The sequence below is a fragment of the Coturnix japonica genome, chromosome 15 (genome assembly GCF_054131305.1).
Source record: "Coturnix japonica strain WE chromosome 15, WE-NBRP24, whole genome shotgun sequence".
NCBI classification, from domain to species: domain Eukaryota; kingdom Metazoa; phylum Chordata; class Aves; order Galliformes; family Phasianidae; genus Coturnix; species Coturnix japonica.
The window spans coordinates 1,572,767-1,587,657 of NC_140677.1; the positions used below are offsets into that span (position 1 = coordinate 1,572,767).

General features: G+C 44.8%; 1 protein-coding gene across 1 annotated transcript; it reads right to left on the minus strand.

Annotated features, from left to right (window-relative positions):
• Positions 1-415: 415 nt before the first annotated feature.
• ARL8B (ARF like GTPase 8B) lies at positions 416-13,243 on the minus strand. The gene is made up of 7 exons (XM_015875341.3): positions 13,020-13,243; positions 4,844-4,924; positions 4,153-4,226; positions 3,652-3,745; positions 3,060-3,127; positions 2,775-2,845; positions 416-2,352 (listed from the first exon to the last, which is right to left on the minus strand). Exons 1-7 carry the CDS (start codon positions 13,140-13,142, stop codon positions 2,303-2,305), a joined length of 561 nt encoding a protein of 186 aa, XP_015730827.2. The 5' UTR covers positions 13,143-13,243; the 3' UTR covers positions 416-2,302.
• Between the last annotated feature and the right edge of the window lie 1,648 nt (positions 13,244-14,891).

Here is a 14,891-nt window from a genome sequence, read left to right on the forward strand (position 1 = left end):
TAATAAACAATCAGACACTGCTAGATCTGATACTTGTGCTAGAAAAGCCACAACTAGTTCAGAGAACAAGAAACAAGATTTTAGATATGAGTATTTTTTATCTCTAAAAACACAACTCCAGAAGGATGACCTGCTTACGACCCTTCAGCTGATCAGCAAGTCCTTTTCACGAGGCAAAAAAGCACTGAGGACAGCTGAGATCAACTCTAGTTAAGCCTGTTTATGTAAGCTGAGAAAGCTGAGAAAGCCTCGGGCCTGAAAGATAGTTCTGTAAGCATTTCACTTTAGTAGTGCAACCACAGAAGATGAGGAAGCTCAGGTATTTCTAGTGCACCTCTTTGCCCATTTAATTTTAATCAGAGAGCAAACAAACCCGCAGTGCCATGAGTTAAACGCATCAACTCCAGTCAGTCGGTTAAGCGTCAATACAACCCTCAAAACAGAAGTTTATTGAATAAAGCTGAAGAGCAGTAAACCAACATATGCATCCACCTAAATAAAAAAATCCACGTATTTACAAAGTTCAGTAATTGTATAAGTTGTTCACATGCAGAGAGTAACGCACAGGCTAACAGTTGGTAGTGTTTGGATGCCATAAATACTGAAAGCAGTGAAGTATATAAACACCAAACACATCGAGTTTACCTATAGGCCAGTTAGCTAAACAGTGACCTGGTCCCCCACAAAGATTCACACATTCTAGTTTAGTTTCCATATTTTAGGCACAAGCAAGTTTGATAGATAAAGGTAACTGTAGCAGTTCACAGTGAACTAGGGACTACAGTAGCAAGTTAATATACCCTCTCCTCTACAGCACCAGATGATGAATTAACTGAAATCACACTTCAGAGAACCGAAAGGGGACAAGAAGTTAAATGCAAGTTCAGACCAAACGCAGGCAGCACGTAGTGTCTGTGCAACAGCTGGTATGGAACAGTAAGGCCATGGTAGTCTAAAGTAAAACTGATTTTTCATTATTGATACAGACTAAACAGCGTCTTCAACCAAAGACTCCAAAGTAACGCAAACTCCACATTCAGGTAAGGAAGAATCACACACAGTGTGAGGCAATGCAAGCAGGTGTACCATGTATTTGTATACACTAGCAAGCTACACTGACATTACTGTATGAACAAACCAGTCTTAACGAGTCTGTCCCTTTAAATATATTGAAGTCATTGAGAAAGTAAAGCTACAAAAACATTACAATCTTCAGTTTGTATATATCTCCCTACACTGTAGAAGCTAGTCAAGAAATAGGATCGATTCGTTGGCTCTCTTGTGCTTTGACACAGTTGAACATTTCACCTTGCCACTTAGAGACTTTGCACATGGTTACATCAAGAAAGCAGGCAGCTCTAGAGTTGTCACAATAGCTGAGATGTTTCATAGCACCAGGTGAAACTGTGCCCAGCTATTTCATGAGCAGGAGACACCGGACAATTACATAGATATTGTGCTAAAGGTCAACAACTGACTCTATACAAAAACATCAGTAATTTAAGTGTCATGCAGCCGCTCAGAACGTGTGTTCTGCTTTCGGATAGAGATCACTAGAATCAGAAGACAGAAAAGTGTGTTTGAACCAAGCAATTTGTTGTCATGCTGGAATACTCCGGTTTTTGAAAGCTTGACAGAACAGTCCATTCCCATTCCCCAGACAAATGTTAAACATAAGCAACAAAATGAATTTAAGCAGTTGACTCTCCTAATTCATCATAAGTTTTTCTTTTTCCTTTTAAGTGATAGGATAAGATCCCAGCTGTAGATTAGTGATGCTGAGCTATGTCTTGTGCTCCCCTCTGCAAACAGGATCCATTTCTCTGCTAACATACACACATCACATGCATTTGTGAGATAAACTATCCCACAACTCACGTTTAAATGTTTTCTAACTACTGTATGTGGCATCTTACAGAATCTTAATGCTGTCAAGCATCAGCATCTTCAAGCCACTAAACACTAGAAATAAAACACTTGCTGAAAATCATATAAAAACCTGGCCCTGAAAAACCAGAACAGAGTGTACCATCATAGTTAACATGGTAGATTTTTTTTTCTTAAAAAGCCCCCCCACAACCCTCCCACCATAGATGGTTGTAAAATAAATATTTGTGCTGACTTTATGACAACTCTAGTTGTTTTGTGACATAATAGGAATACAAGTCTTCAGCAGTGCACATGAGAAATGAACTGTGAAAAGGCAGATTCTTGATACAGGATTTTTGGGTTATATCTCATTATGGAGGGAAGTGGACAATTGAGATTATGGCCAACTGGTACTGGAGATTCCAGGAAGACTTCAGCTTCTTCTAGACTTTGAATGCTGAATAAGCCACTGAAGCGTGATATCTGAAGAGAGAAAAAGTGTTCCATATTCAAGTGATTTGTATTTGCATAACCAGCATCACCTTGGTATGCCCAGAGCCCCTAATACAGAGGCAGCCCTTCTCTAGAGATGGTCCAAGGCAGATTAACAAAACTGAAAGTCTGCTGTTTATGTTCTAGTCCAGTAAAAGCCCAGAGCCTTGCAAGCAACATTTGGAGGCGCTGCAGAGATTTGGGTTCCTCAGTCAACCACAACCCTAAGAAAGACTTCAAGTGATATCTTTGTCTTGCTGACATAATTACATTCAGATAAACATCGCCATTATTCAAGCCAGTCTGACAGCCCTTGCTGCCTCTTCTAATCTGATGGTAACAAAGTTAATTTAGCCCTACAGTCCAAAGCATAAAGCTGCTCTTAATGCATGCAGTTTTAGGTTAATAGTTACCTATATTATCTTTTTCTTTGCAAGAAATTGAGTAGCAGCAGATTTCTCTGTCCTGAATAGCAGCAAGGTTCCTACAAAAGAGATAAAGTTAAAACACACACTTCCGTTTTATCAAGCATTCTACATTGAAAATCTCTTTCCACTCCATCATGGAACTTGTTTCTGTACAACGTTTCAGCTACTTGTTACTGTGCTTTCCACTTATAAACAGAAAGCTTCTTCAACTAACACCCTTACCTACATGAATTCATTTATGAGTAATCTCTTCAGAAGGGTTAGACTTACATCTTCTCGATTAGCTGTTTCTCATCCAAAGCATTAGGAAGGTCTCTCTTGTTTCCAAGTACTAGAACCTGAAATTCAAAGCAGAAACAATTTCAGCTTTGTTTCTGTTGTTTTGTTTATTTTAGGAAAGCAACAAGCAGTCTACACCAGACTATTAAATCCAGTGGAATAAGATACGCAGTAGTAAGCCAAGCTGAGAAGAAAGACTGACCCAGTTACAGGGAAAAAAGCCCAAAACCTCTTTTGTACAAAAGCAAGTACAAGATCAGCTGATAATAGTGAGAACAAACCCAGTGAACTTTCAACTGTGACCTCCCAAACTTACTCTGGTTAACATGTACCATAGCCCGCCTCAAAAGAGCACAAATTCATATGGCAGAATAGATTATTCTTCCACGTTTTTTGGGTGGCACCAAGTGAAGAATGATCACTGAAGTTCTTGCTGAGGTCAACAACTGGATTATAGACACTAGGTTCAGATATTGCTTAGAATGCTCACGCTATACTTCAGAGTTTAAATAATCTTCAGCAGCACTAAGATTATGTGCAGTTCTCAAGGACATTTAATAGTGATATGAGACAAATTACTTACAGGGATTCCTTGTAACTGTGGCTTATCTAGAAGATTGTGCAGCTCATTCCGAGAGGCTTCTATTTTTTCACGATCTGCAGCATCTACCATGTAGCTTTAAAGAGAATTTAAGGTTAGTTTAGCAAGACTGAACTCCTCCAGAAACATCTGTCTTTGTGCTACGCAGTCAGTTTTGAACACATTTGAAGCTTTAAACAGAGCTAGGTCTCCTGAGCAAAGAATTTGGATCTTTGCAAAAAAATTCCCCACCATCATGTAAATGGAAGGCTCTTCCCATCAGACTACACTGCCACCCAAGTCAAATGGGAAAATAACATTAGTAGACAATGATGAGAAAATAACTCAGCCTGAGCCTTGAACTCAAGGGCAAAGAAATCACAATGGTTCGAGCACAGTTTCAGAATTAAAACAAGTACTATCAAGGCAAGTGCACACTGTTTGGATAGATGCAGAAGACAGCAAATCTGCAGTTAAGTACAGCCAAAGGAAGATGACACTTACACAATAGCATTAACTCCTCTGCAGTATCGCTCCCACATGCTTCGGAACCGTGGCTGCCCTCCTATATCCCAAATCTCAAGTGGAAGGAAAAAAAAAAACAACACAGATTTAGCCATATGCTATATCTAAATGCACAATATAAGAAGTCAAAACAGTTTTCTTCTCTTGAGTCAGCTACAAGACCTTTCACTTATTAGAATGGAAAAAACTCCATCAGCAGTGAAAATACAGCTGCACAAAGCTTATAGCCCCAACTGTACACAATGAAAACCAGAGCATCTTGTACCAAATGCACAAAACCACCCACATACTACATTTCTGTGGAAATACACTGTAGAATACATGAAAACCCAGTAATTCCAAACCCTGCTTTTGACTTAAACTTTGAGCAATACTGAAGAGTAGAAGAATAGGAAATTGTGCCTTGAGCATGTGACAGTTCACTCACATTAAAGCCAGACAGCATTATTACAGCATTGCTTTAACTAGCCCATGAATCTGGAAGTCAAACAGTTTCTCACTTAAGAAGCCCTATAAATAAACAAGCACATTCTTAAGCTATCTGACAGATTTAATTGGGCCTTTTCAGTTTCCTACATGTGTACCAACGGTGGGAACAAAACTGAACATTTTTAAACTGGACTCTGAACATAACTTTTTATGGGTTTGAGAGTCAACAATGTTCACATACCTTTATTGTTACATTACCCTTCGTAACTTTCCTCATGTTGAAGCCCACAGTAGGAATCATATCTTCACTGAATTGACCTGACTGAAAAAAAGAAGAAAAGTTAAATCTAGCACTTAGACAACTAGTTTACATAGCCAGAGAAGCATACAGCATTTTACTATGTGCCTCCCAGCTGAAGGCTTCAGAGCCAAGAAGTCGCATGTATTACATTGAAGTATTTCAGTTGAAGCTTGCTTGAGGTCAGTCACATAGTTTCTTACAATGACTTAAATAATCCTTCAGGCCTTGAGGCAGCCAAAGGAACAAAGTTACTTGAGAGAAGTTCTTTACATAGTTGAACAAATAGCCAGGGCAGGTACAGGAGCCAACTTCTGTACAATAGGATCTTCTGGTCACCTGGAAGCTAAAATACTCAGAAGCCTCCCTGATGCAAGCTACTCTTACAGCATACAGAGTAGTAAATCATTCTGAGGTAAGTCTTCAAGCCACAGGCATGGACCAGCTACCTGAAGAGTTTTAAGAGTCCAGCAGGTAGAAGGATCTGACAGGTTTGCCTCCTGTAAAGCTCTGTGCCCAATGTGTTTAGCAGTGAAAGAGGCAACCAAAGCATTTCGACCTGATGCTATCAGCTTAGCATGGACTTAAGCTCTGAGATAACTGCTACAAAACAGTGTAACATTAGAGAGGTTCTGTAATGGCAGATGTTTCACTCTCAGTTACACTTTCAAGCTGTGCTACAGATAAAAGCCAAGTTCACAGCTATCTCTGGTAGCTAACCCAGTAAACACAACAAGTGTTACCATCAGCAGAACCAATTTCTCCAGCGAGGCTTTGGGTCCCTGGCAGAAGGCGAATCTCAGCCACAGTGGGCATTACGCATCTCGCTACATCCATTATGCTTAATAGAACCAGACAGTCACATCACATTTGGAAAGAAAGGTCAACTCAAATGCATCCAATTGCTTAATTAGGGCTCAATATCACAGCAGTAAAAACTCTGCTTTTCTCAACTCACACTGCACAGAAAAGCCAGTGTGAATGAAAAGCCCTTTTGGGATCTATGAAGCAGCAAACACTACATCCTACAGTTTGGACCCAATTGCTTACAAGCTGTTAGTAGTCTGCCTGGACAGGCTTAAACCACATGCTTTTCAGAGTCTGCAGCCAGAAAACAACTAGCTTGTAAACACCATGCTTGGTCATTCACTTGTCACTCAGAAACCCATGCTTTCATCTGTTTGCTCCCCTCCACACACAAACTGTGATCTTCCACCAGCAAACCAAAGCCAGAAGCTGTGCACAATACACAGACTCCAGTATTGCACTAAGAAACAATACCATCCAAATGTTCTCAGTTGACTTCTCATCTCATTTTTGCTTATTCGGCCAACTCTTTCAGCTCAATGGCACTTTGTTTTTGCTGCTGACCCCCACAACAAACACAGCCAGAGCCTGAATGTGAGGCTTCCCATCACCACCTTGAGAGCCCACTGTCCAGCTCATCCACTGCAGTCATCCTGATGATGTGTGATTCAACAGCAGGTGGGTAAGCAGCATTTCCCTGTTTGAAGCAGCTCAGCCTGCAGCCTGCGCTGCTGGTCTTGCCTTTGAAGGGTCAGCTTGCTCAAGAACCACTGCATTCCTGCCTCTGCAGTCACACCCACATCTCCTAACTAGCATCTCTAAGCACAGAACCTTCATTTATCTGCTGCTCCAGAACTGTGAGCAATTCCTCCTCAGATGCTTTCAGGTAGACAGCTGTTTAATCAACACTTTATGCTCTCCCACAGCCACTTTAAAATACAAATCCCTTCACATTAGAGCAACTCCTCCTTTCCCACGTACTTACAGCAGTGTTGAAACAACTGCCACGATCCATCACAAGCTTTCATAAAGTCTCCAGAAGAGCTGCTGCACCTCATGCTACTTCCCAAGCACTCCATACACACACACTGTGCCCAGGTAGAACAACTTGTTCAGACTTGTAGCCATGTGACTGCGGTGTAGCAACTTATGTTTCAGCTTTTTATACCCTGCTTTGTAGGTGAGACAAACCAGCCACGACTTTCTGAGCTGTCAGAAGCGGGATGGAAGGGCAGCAGGTGCTTTTACTGCTCCATCTCCAAAACACAAGCAAGTCCTTGCCCTGGAGGAACACAGGAGGCTGTGGGTTCTGAGGAGGTGGGCACAAACTGCAGCTTTGTCAGGCACATCCATCTTCACATTGAGTATTTCAGTGACCTCTGTTCCTAATTTGAAATGCCTTACTCATAGGAGTACTGTAGTTCAGCCAGCCATACCCAAGGAAAGCTCCTGGTGGTCATCTTGTCTTTCAAGGCAGGCCAAAAGACAGTCAAAACAAACAAGAAAAGCCAATGCATTCAGCTCAACCTACATGCAAAAAGCCGTCACAGGACAACAAGAATGTGCTGTTCTTAGTATACAGCTCAGCTTGAATCAGGCTTCTCCCCTGCCTACTTTCCCCAAAGCAGATTACTCAGCCCTATTACTTATTTTCACAATATAATGTTTTCTCCTTCTAAAATAGATACTTGCTTTAAAACAATTTGAGAAGAACAGAAATATTTTCTATTCTCGGTCTGAAAATGCTTAGCTGTTATCGCAGGCAGTAAGCATTGCTCAAGCACTCAAGGACAGCAGAGCAGCTGCTGGCAGACCCAGCAATAGCATCTGCTTTCAGCACCCACAAATGCTACAAGGGGCAGACGCTGCATCGCTTTGAGGCCTCTCAGATCAGCCTTGTGCCCTAGAAGTGATGATGAAGCAGGCCTTAGCTCTGCAGCCATACAGACCAGACAGCACTAATGGAAGCTGCTTGGTGAAGGTCACAAAGCTAACTCTAGTCCACACGTGAGAGATAAGATGGAGACTAAACAGACCAGATTTCAGAGGCCATTATGCAGAAGGAACCTGCATGATTAGCATGTAAGCCTCCTGGTTTCAGAGATGTTCCCTTTACTACATTCCAGGCTCCCAGAGAACCCAAGCACACGATATATTAGAGATCTAATGCCATTCAATTCCTAAGGTCAGGTGCATCAACAGGCACCAACATTCGACAAAACTTACATGAAAGTAGTTGAAGATTAGAATTAATGTTTAATCTGTTTAATAGCAAATAACACCAGTCACTGCTGCAGTGACTAAGATGAGCTACACACAAGTGCTCTCTAGTATTTCTTCTTGGCACACCCAGGTACTGCATTATGCCTTTATGTTGGTACCTCACAACTACAGCAAAGCCCAGCGTAGAACTGCCCAGTTACATCCACCTTGAGCCAAAGGTTGTATATTCCAGCTCAGGCAATAAATCACACCAAATACTAGACCTGAAATACTAAGATGAAGGGAATTCTTAGCTAGCCAGAGGCAACAAGCCAGCCTTACGTGATCCTTGTCCAACCCAAGGGAGATTTAATGTAACAAGCTGGCATGTGAGAGATGTGGGTAAGGTTTTACTATAGAGAAACAGAAACCTTGCCCAATTATCATCCCATCTGGGATAAGGAGCAAAACTGCTTACAGCCTGGAAGTAATTTAGGATTACAGGGCAGATACCTACATGGATGAACCAGTTTTGATTCATCCCACCTGTGTCCAATACAGCCAGCACCAGTTGTTGCACAGACCATAGCATTTATGAATTGCTTTCTCTATACACCAACCAAGTCTGTTCCATCTGTTACACACAAGCTGACACTATCTGGTTCAGGGCTGCACTACACTGAATTTCACCTAACAGTTCATTGTTACACAAAAGCAACAGACACCTGAGTGCTTTGCTGGGTGCCAGCCAGCCCAGCCATAGCCAGCATCACATCAGCCCTTGCACCACACCTCAGTCTTCCATGCTGCTTCCCAGTTTGTTCCTGCTGTAGCAGGGTCTACTGACAACTGTATGTCAGTACAAGTGTGTTCTCAAGTGCTGCTTTTATCCTCAGTTCTGTGAGGTTGCCTCTGGGGGATGCACTGCTCTCCCATAAGCCTGCTCTCTGCTTGCTCAGCCCAGCAGCAGCCCAGAGGCAGCCTTGACAGCCAGCTCCCACTGAAGGTTTCCCCTGAGAATAAGACGGCAGAGAGCCCAGTTATCATTACAGATCATATTCCAGAAGGGTAGGATGACAGCACTTCTGACAAGGATTTAACCCAGCATCAACGAAGCACAAAAAGAATACTAGGTGAGGAGGGGTGTTTGCTTTATAAATACAAAGTTAACAGTGAAACAAGCTGCTTACTAACCCTGCCATTTGTCTCAAGTCCAAAGTAGTAGTAAAGCCTGTGTTCCTTCTTCTTCCCCTCTGGGATGGCACTGGGCACCACATCAGCTACAACAGCTCACCCACACAGTCCACTCAGCATTACATAAAGCCACCCCTGCCCCAGTCATTCTATGCAACATTTATAACCTCAACCAAGAAAACGCATCATACATGGGCAAATCAGCACTCCAGTTTCTGCAGTCAATTTCCTTCTCAAAATACTTCAGTGTTTCAACTACTTGTAGTGATCACTGTTGGTTTAGAAGCTTGAGTCCTTGAGATTTATGTCCCTTAAAAGGCTTTACAACAGCATTTCTGTGAATGGCTGCTGAGAGCAAAATATCTGAAGTCTACACAAAAACACGATTTTCCTTCCCCAACAGTGACTTCAATGGTATATTTAAAAGAACATGGAGTGCTATCGCGTAACTACCACATAAAAGTGAAACAAGCTAAAAAGGCATATTGCGAGCTAGAAGTCAGTTGTATAAGAGCTTGAGACATTTCACACCTCCGTGACAACCAGGCAAGTGCTGTCTTCCTCCAGCGTTACCACTTAAAGTTCTTGTGCTGCTTACGGTGTCATATGGGAACTCACCACCAGGACAGAAGACCAACAATGAGATTTCAGCCACCTATTTCAGACCACTTGGAGTACAGCAAGCAAGACCTAACAGAAAGCATTAACTGGAGCATGAGTCACCTTGTATTAGCTTTATTACCTAATGAAGTGAGGCAATCCATTTCAATAGACTTGAGCAATCAAGAAAGCCTTTACTAAAATATGTATCACACATCTCACTTCAGTGCTACAAAGTGACACACGCACCCAGGACCCACCTGGGTGCTTCACAAGACACTAAACCAGCAGCAAAGCCCCTTGGAACAATCTTTTTCCATGCTCCTCCAGCATAACTTTAAACCAAAGTTATAGTCACATGGACTGAAGGAAATCACAGCTCCCAGCTGCCTAAAGGAACATTCCCTTCAGAGCAGTTTCATTTGAAGTTGCCTCTTCCCAGAAACCAAGGCCTCATTCAGAAGCTTGTCAGATATTTCAAAGTTAAAAACCATTCACATTAATTCAGACTTGGAGAGAAACTCCAAAAAAGGGGTCAGGGCAGACAGACCAAGCGTAGGGTAAGTCTGTTTCCCTCCTCATCACTGCAGGCCTCCCCACTGAAGACCAGATATGAAGTTTTAGAGCTGCAACACCCAACGCCTGGATCAAGGATCAGCAATGGGGAATGCTGCTCTTCCAAGAGGTACATTCTGAAGCTGATTGGTGTCCCACCATTCACCAGCACTGCCTGCAGCCTGGAAGCCATCGGTTTGCTTGAGTCATGTTGCAGTTGCATCACATGACAGTGGAACTCAGCTGTCTGTCCCATCTCCCCATGGCAGCGTGGCCGTGGCCTGCAGCTCTGCTGGGTCTGATCAAAGCCTGCTGACAGACACTGGCTGCAGAGATGCAAACAGAAGATACTGCAGACTCCAGAAAACAATGGCTATCCCAGGCCCTTAGATAAGTAGCTCACAATTCGAGAGGTGATAATACTGAGATGACATGCAGTTTCACTGAAAGGAGCCACAGGCCATCCACATTATGGAAATTAAAACCAGGAGGAAATGACATCCTCCCTTGTGAGCAAGTTTATTCATGCACATGGAAAACTTATGCTAAATATCTAATTAGAGACAGTGACTAATGGGGAGCCTTAGCAAAGCAGAAGCTGCATCCAGCTACAACTATATTTCACTGCTATGTTTTTTAAACCTACTAGTCAAACTAAGTTTGGTGTGATTATAAACTGAGAGCTTCTTCACACTGAAGGAACAAACACAGGCAAATCCTGCTCCCAGCCTAGAAAGAACATTCTAGAACCAGACTCTTTGCCCTCCATGGCATTTCCTCTTCAGAGGCAGCCGGGAGTTGTATCAACCCTCCTAGGTAATGGACTTCAGATTTCCTTTAGTTCCATGTGCCTGATCTGATTGGGTACCCACGTAAGACAGAAGATTACATTAGAGATTTACCTTAGATTAAATTCATGTTGTCAAGAGACTGGTAACGCTCTTTTGTTAGGCAGAGTGCAACACCCTGAGCCACATCCTGCCATGCAATCCAGCTTTTAAAGCTGCTCTATCGGGCTAGCACCGTGCTGTGTCATTCATTTCAGTTTTATGGAATCCCAGCACACAACAGCTACTTCCATCCAAGCCATTAACTGGTCTACAGGGAGCAGGTATTCTTCTCCAGCACTGATCTACTAACACACACTCTGAATTAAGGTCCAGGCAGCACAAGACACAAGGTTAGCTCTTCATGCTGTAGACTAAAGTACTGTTCCTGTAAGAAGCAATATCATGCTGACAACAGTCCATGCTATTAGTTTTTTAAAGGTATGAGCAAGTCCCCTCACTCTGTTTTGCTGAGAGTCACCAGATTTCCTAATTAAAAGCTTCAGAGATGTGACCTGCTACTCCCAAACGTAAAACAGTTAACGATGCTGTGCCTTACACATAATGACTTCCTTATTTCACTCGGTTTTGCAAGCCAATTTGAATGACACTCACTCAGATAAATTTCTGGGTGTGATCCTAATAAGCAGTTAAAACCTTGCAAGCTTCAACCTCCAGCAAAGCAAGCTGGGCACAGTTGTCAACTTTGCTTTAAGTAATTTTGCCACCTGGGACAATCTAGACAGCTGAAGACACTGTGCAATTAACTCTGCAGCAGCCCACAGCACAAACAACACCATCTTGTGCTCCAAAACACAAGAAAGTAGTAGTTTGATGTGTGCCATCACCATCCTGGGCAGCAAAAGAGTGAAAACCTGCAAAGTAATTCCAGTGCTCGAGTTCAGCTGAAAACCACACATCAGTATCAGGTTGACAACCACAGACTGAATGGTTCAATGGCTGAGTTCCATCTGCATAAATCCAGGACCAAAAGCAGGGAGAGCCAGTAGCATGTGAAAGAAAAGGCCTCTGGAGTTCTCACATGAGTCCAGCAGCTTTCACTTCATACAAGCAGGCTGAAGAACAGGCACTTTTTACCATCTTATGTAATTATCACAGCAGCCACGAAGCACTGCACATGAGCTCCATTGTGTTTTGACGTGGTAAGTGTAACAAAATGAGAATGGCAGTGTCTCTTTTACTACAGAGTTACTCATTCAAATACGTATATAAAAACACTCAGCAGTGTACACAGCCTCAATGTACACAGCCTCATAGAAGAAGTTGAAGTGCGCTTGAATCTGAAGTAGAGCACATCAGCCCTCTGTTCTAGGTGCATTCAATTCAAGCCAGTCATGCTCCCTGCAAAGCAAAGGGTACCTTCACCTCCGTGTTAAGCTCCCTCCACCAGCTGACACATTGCAGCTTGCCCCTGGTCAATGCTCTGCCGAACAGGACGCTGAAGGGGCCACAAATCTATCTAAACAAGGGAGTCTTTTTCACACTCAGCAACAGCAGAGCTCTGCGTAGGAGGGAAGGCTCTCACACCCCTCCTGCATCTGATAAGCAGGCCCAGGTTCAGCAGGCTGCTGCTGCAAGGCCTGGAAGTTGTACTGCTTAACACAGCTCGATAACGTGCATGAATTGACGCAGGATTAAAAAAAGAAAAAACAGGGATAACAACGGGGTGGGAAACATCTACAGCGCTTACTGATGAGCGCCGAAAAGACCAAGCAGGGAACGCAGCTGATGACACCCGGAGGCCGAGGCCTGCACAGCCCGCAGCGCAGCCGCCCCGGGGACGGGCACCTCACCGGGCCCAGCCCCGTGCAGGCCGCCCCCAGGCCGCAGTGCCCCCCCGTGACACAGGGACAACGCGGCGGCCCGGCTCCCAGCCCCCGGCCCGGCTCCCAGCCCCCGGCCCGCCCGCTCACCGCGATGACGTTGACGAAGGTGGTCTTGCCGGAGTACTGCAGCCCCACCAGGGTGAGCTCCATCTCCTCCTTCCAGAAGAGCGAGCGGAACCAGTCCAGCAGCCGGGACAGCAGCGCCAACATGGCTGCGGCGGGGCGGAACGGCCGGGCACTGGCGGGAGAACCGGGTTCGGCTCCGGCGGCTCCTCGGCACCGCGCGCTCCCTCACGGCCCGGCTCGCCCCCGCGCCTCGGTCATATGACGCCGCGGCCGGGTTCGCGCGGCGCACCGGGACAGGCCGCGCCCCACAGCGCCCCCTATCGGCAGCCGTGAGAACAGCGCCCCGGGAGGACCGGCGGCGGGAGGGCGGCGCGGGGCGGGGCCATCACTAACAGAGCGGGCGGGGTTGTGCCCGCACCGCCCGCGTGTCAAAGAGGAGATGCGGCATTCAAGGAACAGAACTGGTGTATCCCAGGAGATCGAAACTCATCGCCATTGTCAACACAGACCCCATCTGAAGAGACGCTGAGCCCCGTGAGCTGCCCCTTCCTGGAGCAGGTTGAGGTTTGCTGCAGCAGTGCATCCCTCACCGAAGGACCTGGCAGTGTTCCGTTTATTGCTGTATTCAGTTAATTGCTGAAGCACGGGAGAAAATGCCCCCCCAGGTCCCCTTCTTCCTGTGGCTGTGCAGGAGGTGAAGCAGTCGCACTCAGGTTGCAGAGCCGGCTAAGAGCTGATCAAAGCAGCCAGATGCTGCTGCTGTCATCAATTCAGAGATAAAGGTTTCCTGAAGCACACAGTGGAAGCAGATGTGCAGCATCTTATGCAGCGGTCGTGTTGTCAATTATAGGATAGATGCACATTTCACTCCTGGGAGCAAATCTAATTTGCTAATTCACTGCTGAAACAGAATAGCACAGGAGTGATCCAGAACTTCCACAGCTGAAAACAACACCACAATGCCCCCTTCCCTGTATTGCAGAGAAACCTCCTTCCCCACAGGCTGCACATCCTATAGGAGGAAATCTCTCATTCGTGGTGTGTTTGCAGACAACAGACTGTGATTGGTATCAGCTGCTTGCAGAGCAGCAGGCGGGGATGCTGTGTCTGTTCAGCAGGCCTGGGGAAGCTGCAGAGCGTTGCAGGCGTTTGCAGGTTCTCATATGTCTGCGTTTGAACACTCTGAGTGCTCCTCCCAGTAAAGTCTGTGCCGTATCATTTGTGGTGCAACAAAATTTGCGTGTCTAAATGCAAAGGGATGATACCATTCATTGCACTGAATTAACAGCACGTTTTTTGCCTTTACCTCAAGCGATGGGATTTCTCCCAAATCCCTTGCTCTGAGCTCAGCACTGAGTGCTAAGCTGGGCACACATCACTTTATTGACTGTTCCATGCAGGGTTTCTCAGGTCTTTAGACTTCGACTCTGCTTTGCAATTCTGCTGTCAGCTGTCTGCAGAGGCACCCTGGGAGTCTTTGTGCTCGTTATTGCGGCAGCACAGAGCACTTGGAGCAATGCAATTACTGCTGCCATGGATTGCAGGATGTTGCTGGCAGCTGAGGAGGACCGGGCTGCAGATGGCCATATTAGAAGAAAGAGCACATAAAGACAGGGCTCGGATCATCACTTTCTGTGTCTAGACATTTCCTGGAAACTCTCTGCAGGCTACAAACCATGAGAGGAGAGTGTCTGGATACAGCCAACGACACAAACCACAATTCCGAGTGTATTTGGATAAATGCATCATTTATCTAAGCTGCAAATTACCTAAATTACCAATGTCATATTGCTGTGTCATCAGAGGAAATAGAAATTCATTGTTGTGCCTCCATCCAGGGATACCCCATTTCACCTGGTCTCCTTAGGGCCCCAGGTCACTGTTTCTCCTTGG

Excerpts from the sequence above, each read along its gene's own strand:
- ARL8B (XM_015875341.3), bottom strand. The coding sequence starts at position 13,142 with ATGTTGGCGCTGCTGTCCCGGCTGCTGGACTGGTTCCGCTCGCTCTTC. Across the intron at positions 3,746-4,152 it reads AGAGGAGTTAATGCTATTGT|CTACATGGTAGATGCTGCAG; the intron begins GTAAGTGTCATC and ends TTCTCTTTAAAG. Across the intron at positions 2,846-3,059 it reads AAACAGCTAATCGAGAAGAT|GAACCTTGCTGCTATTCAGG; the intron begins GTAAGTCTAACC and ends TCTCTTTTGTAG.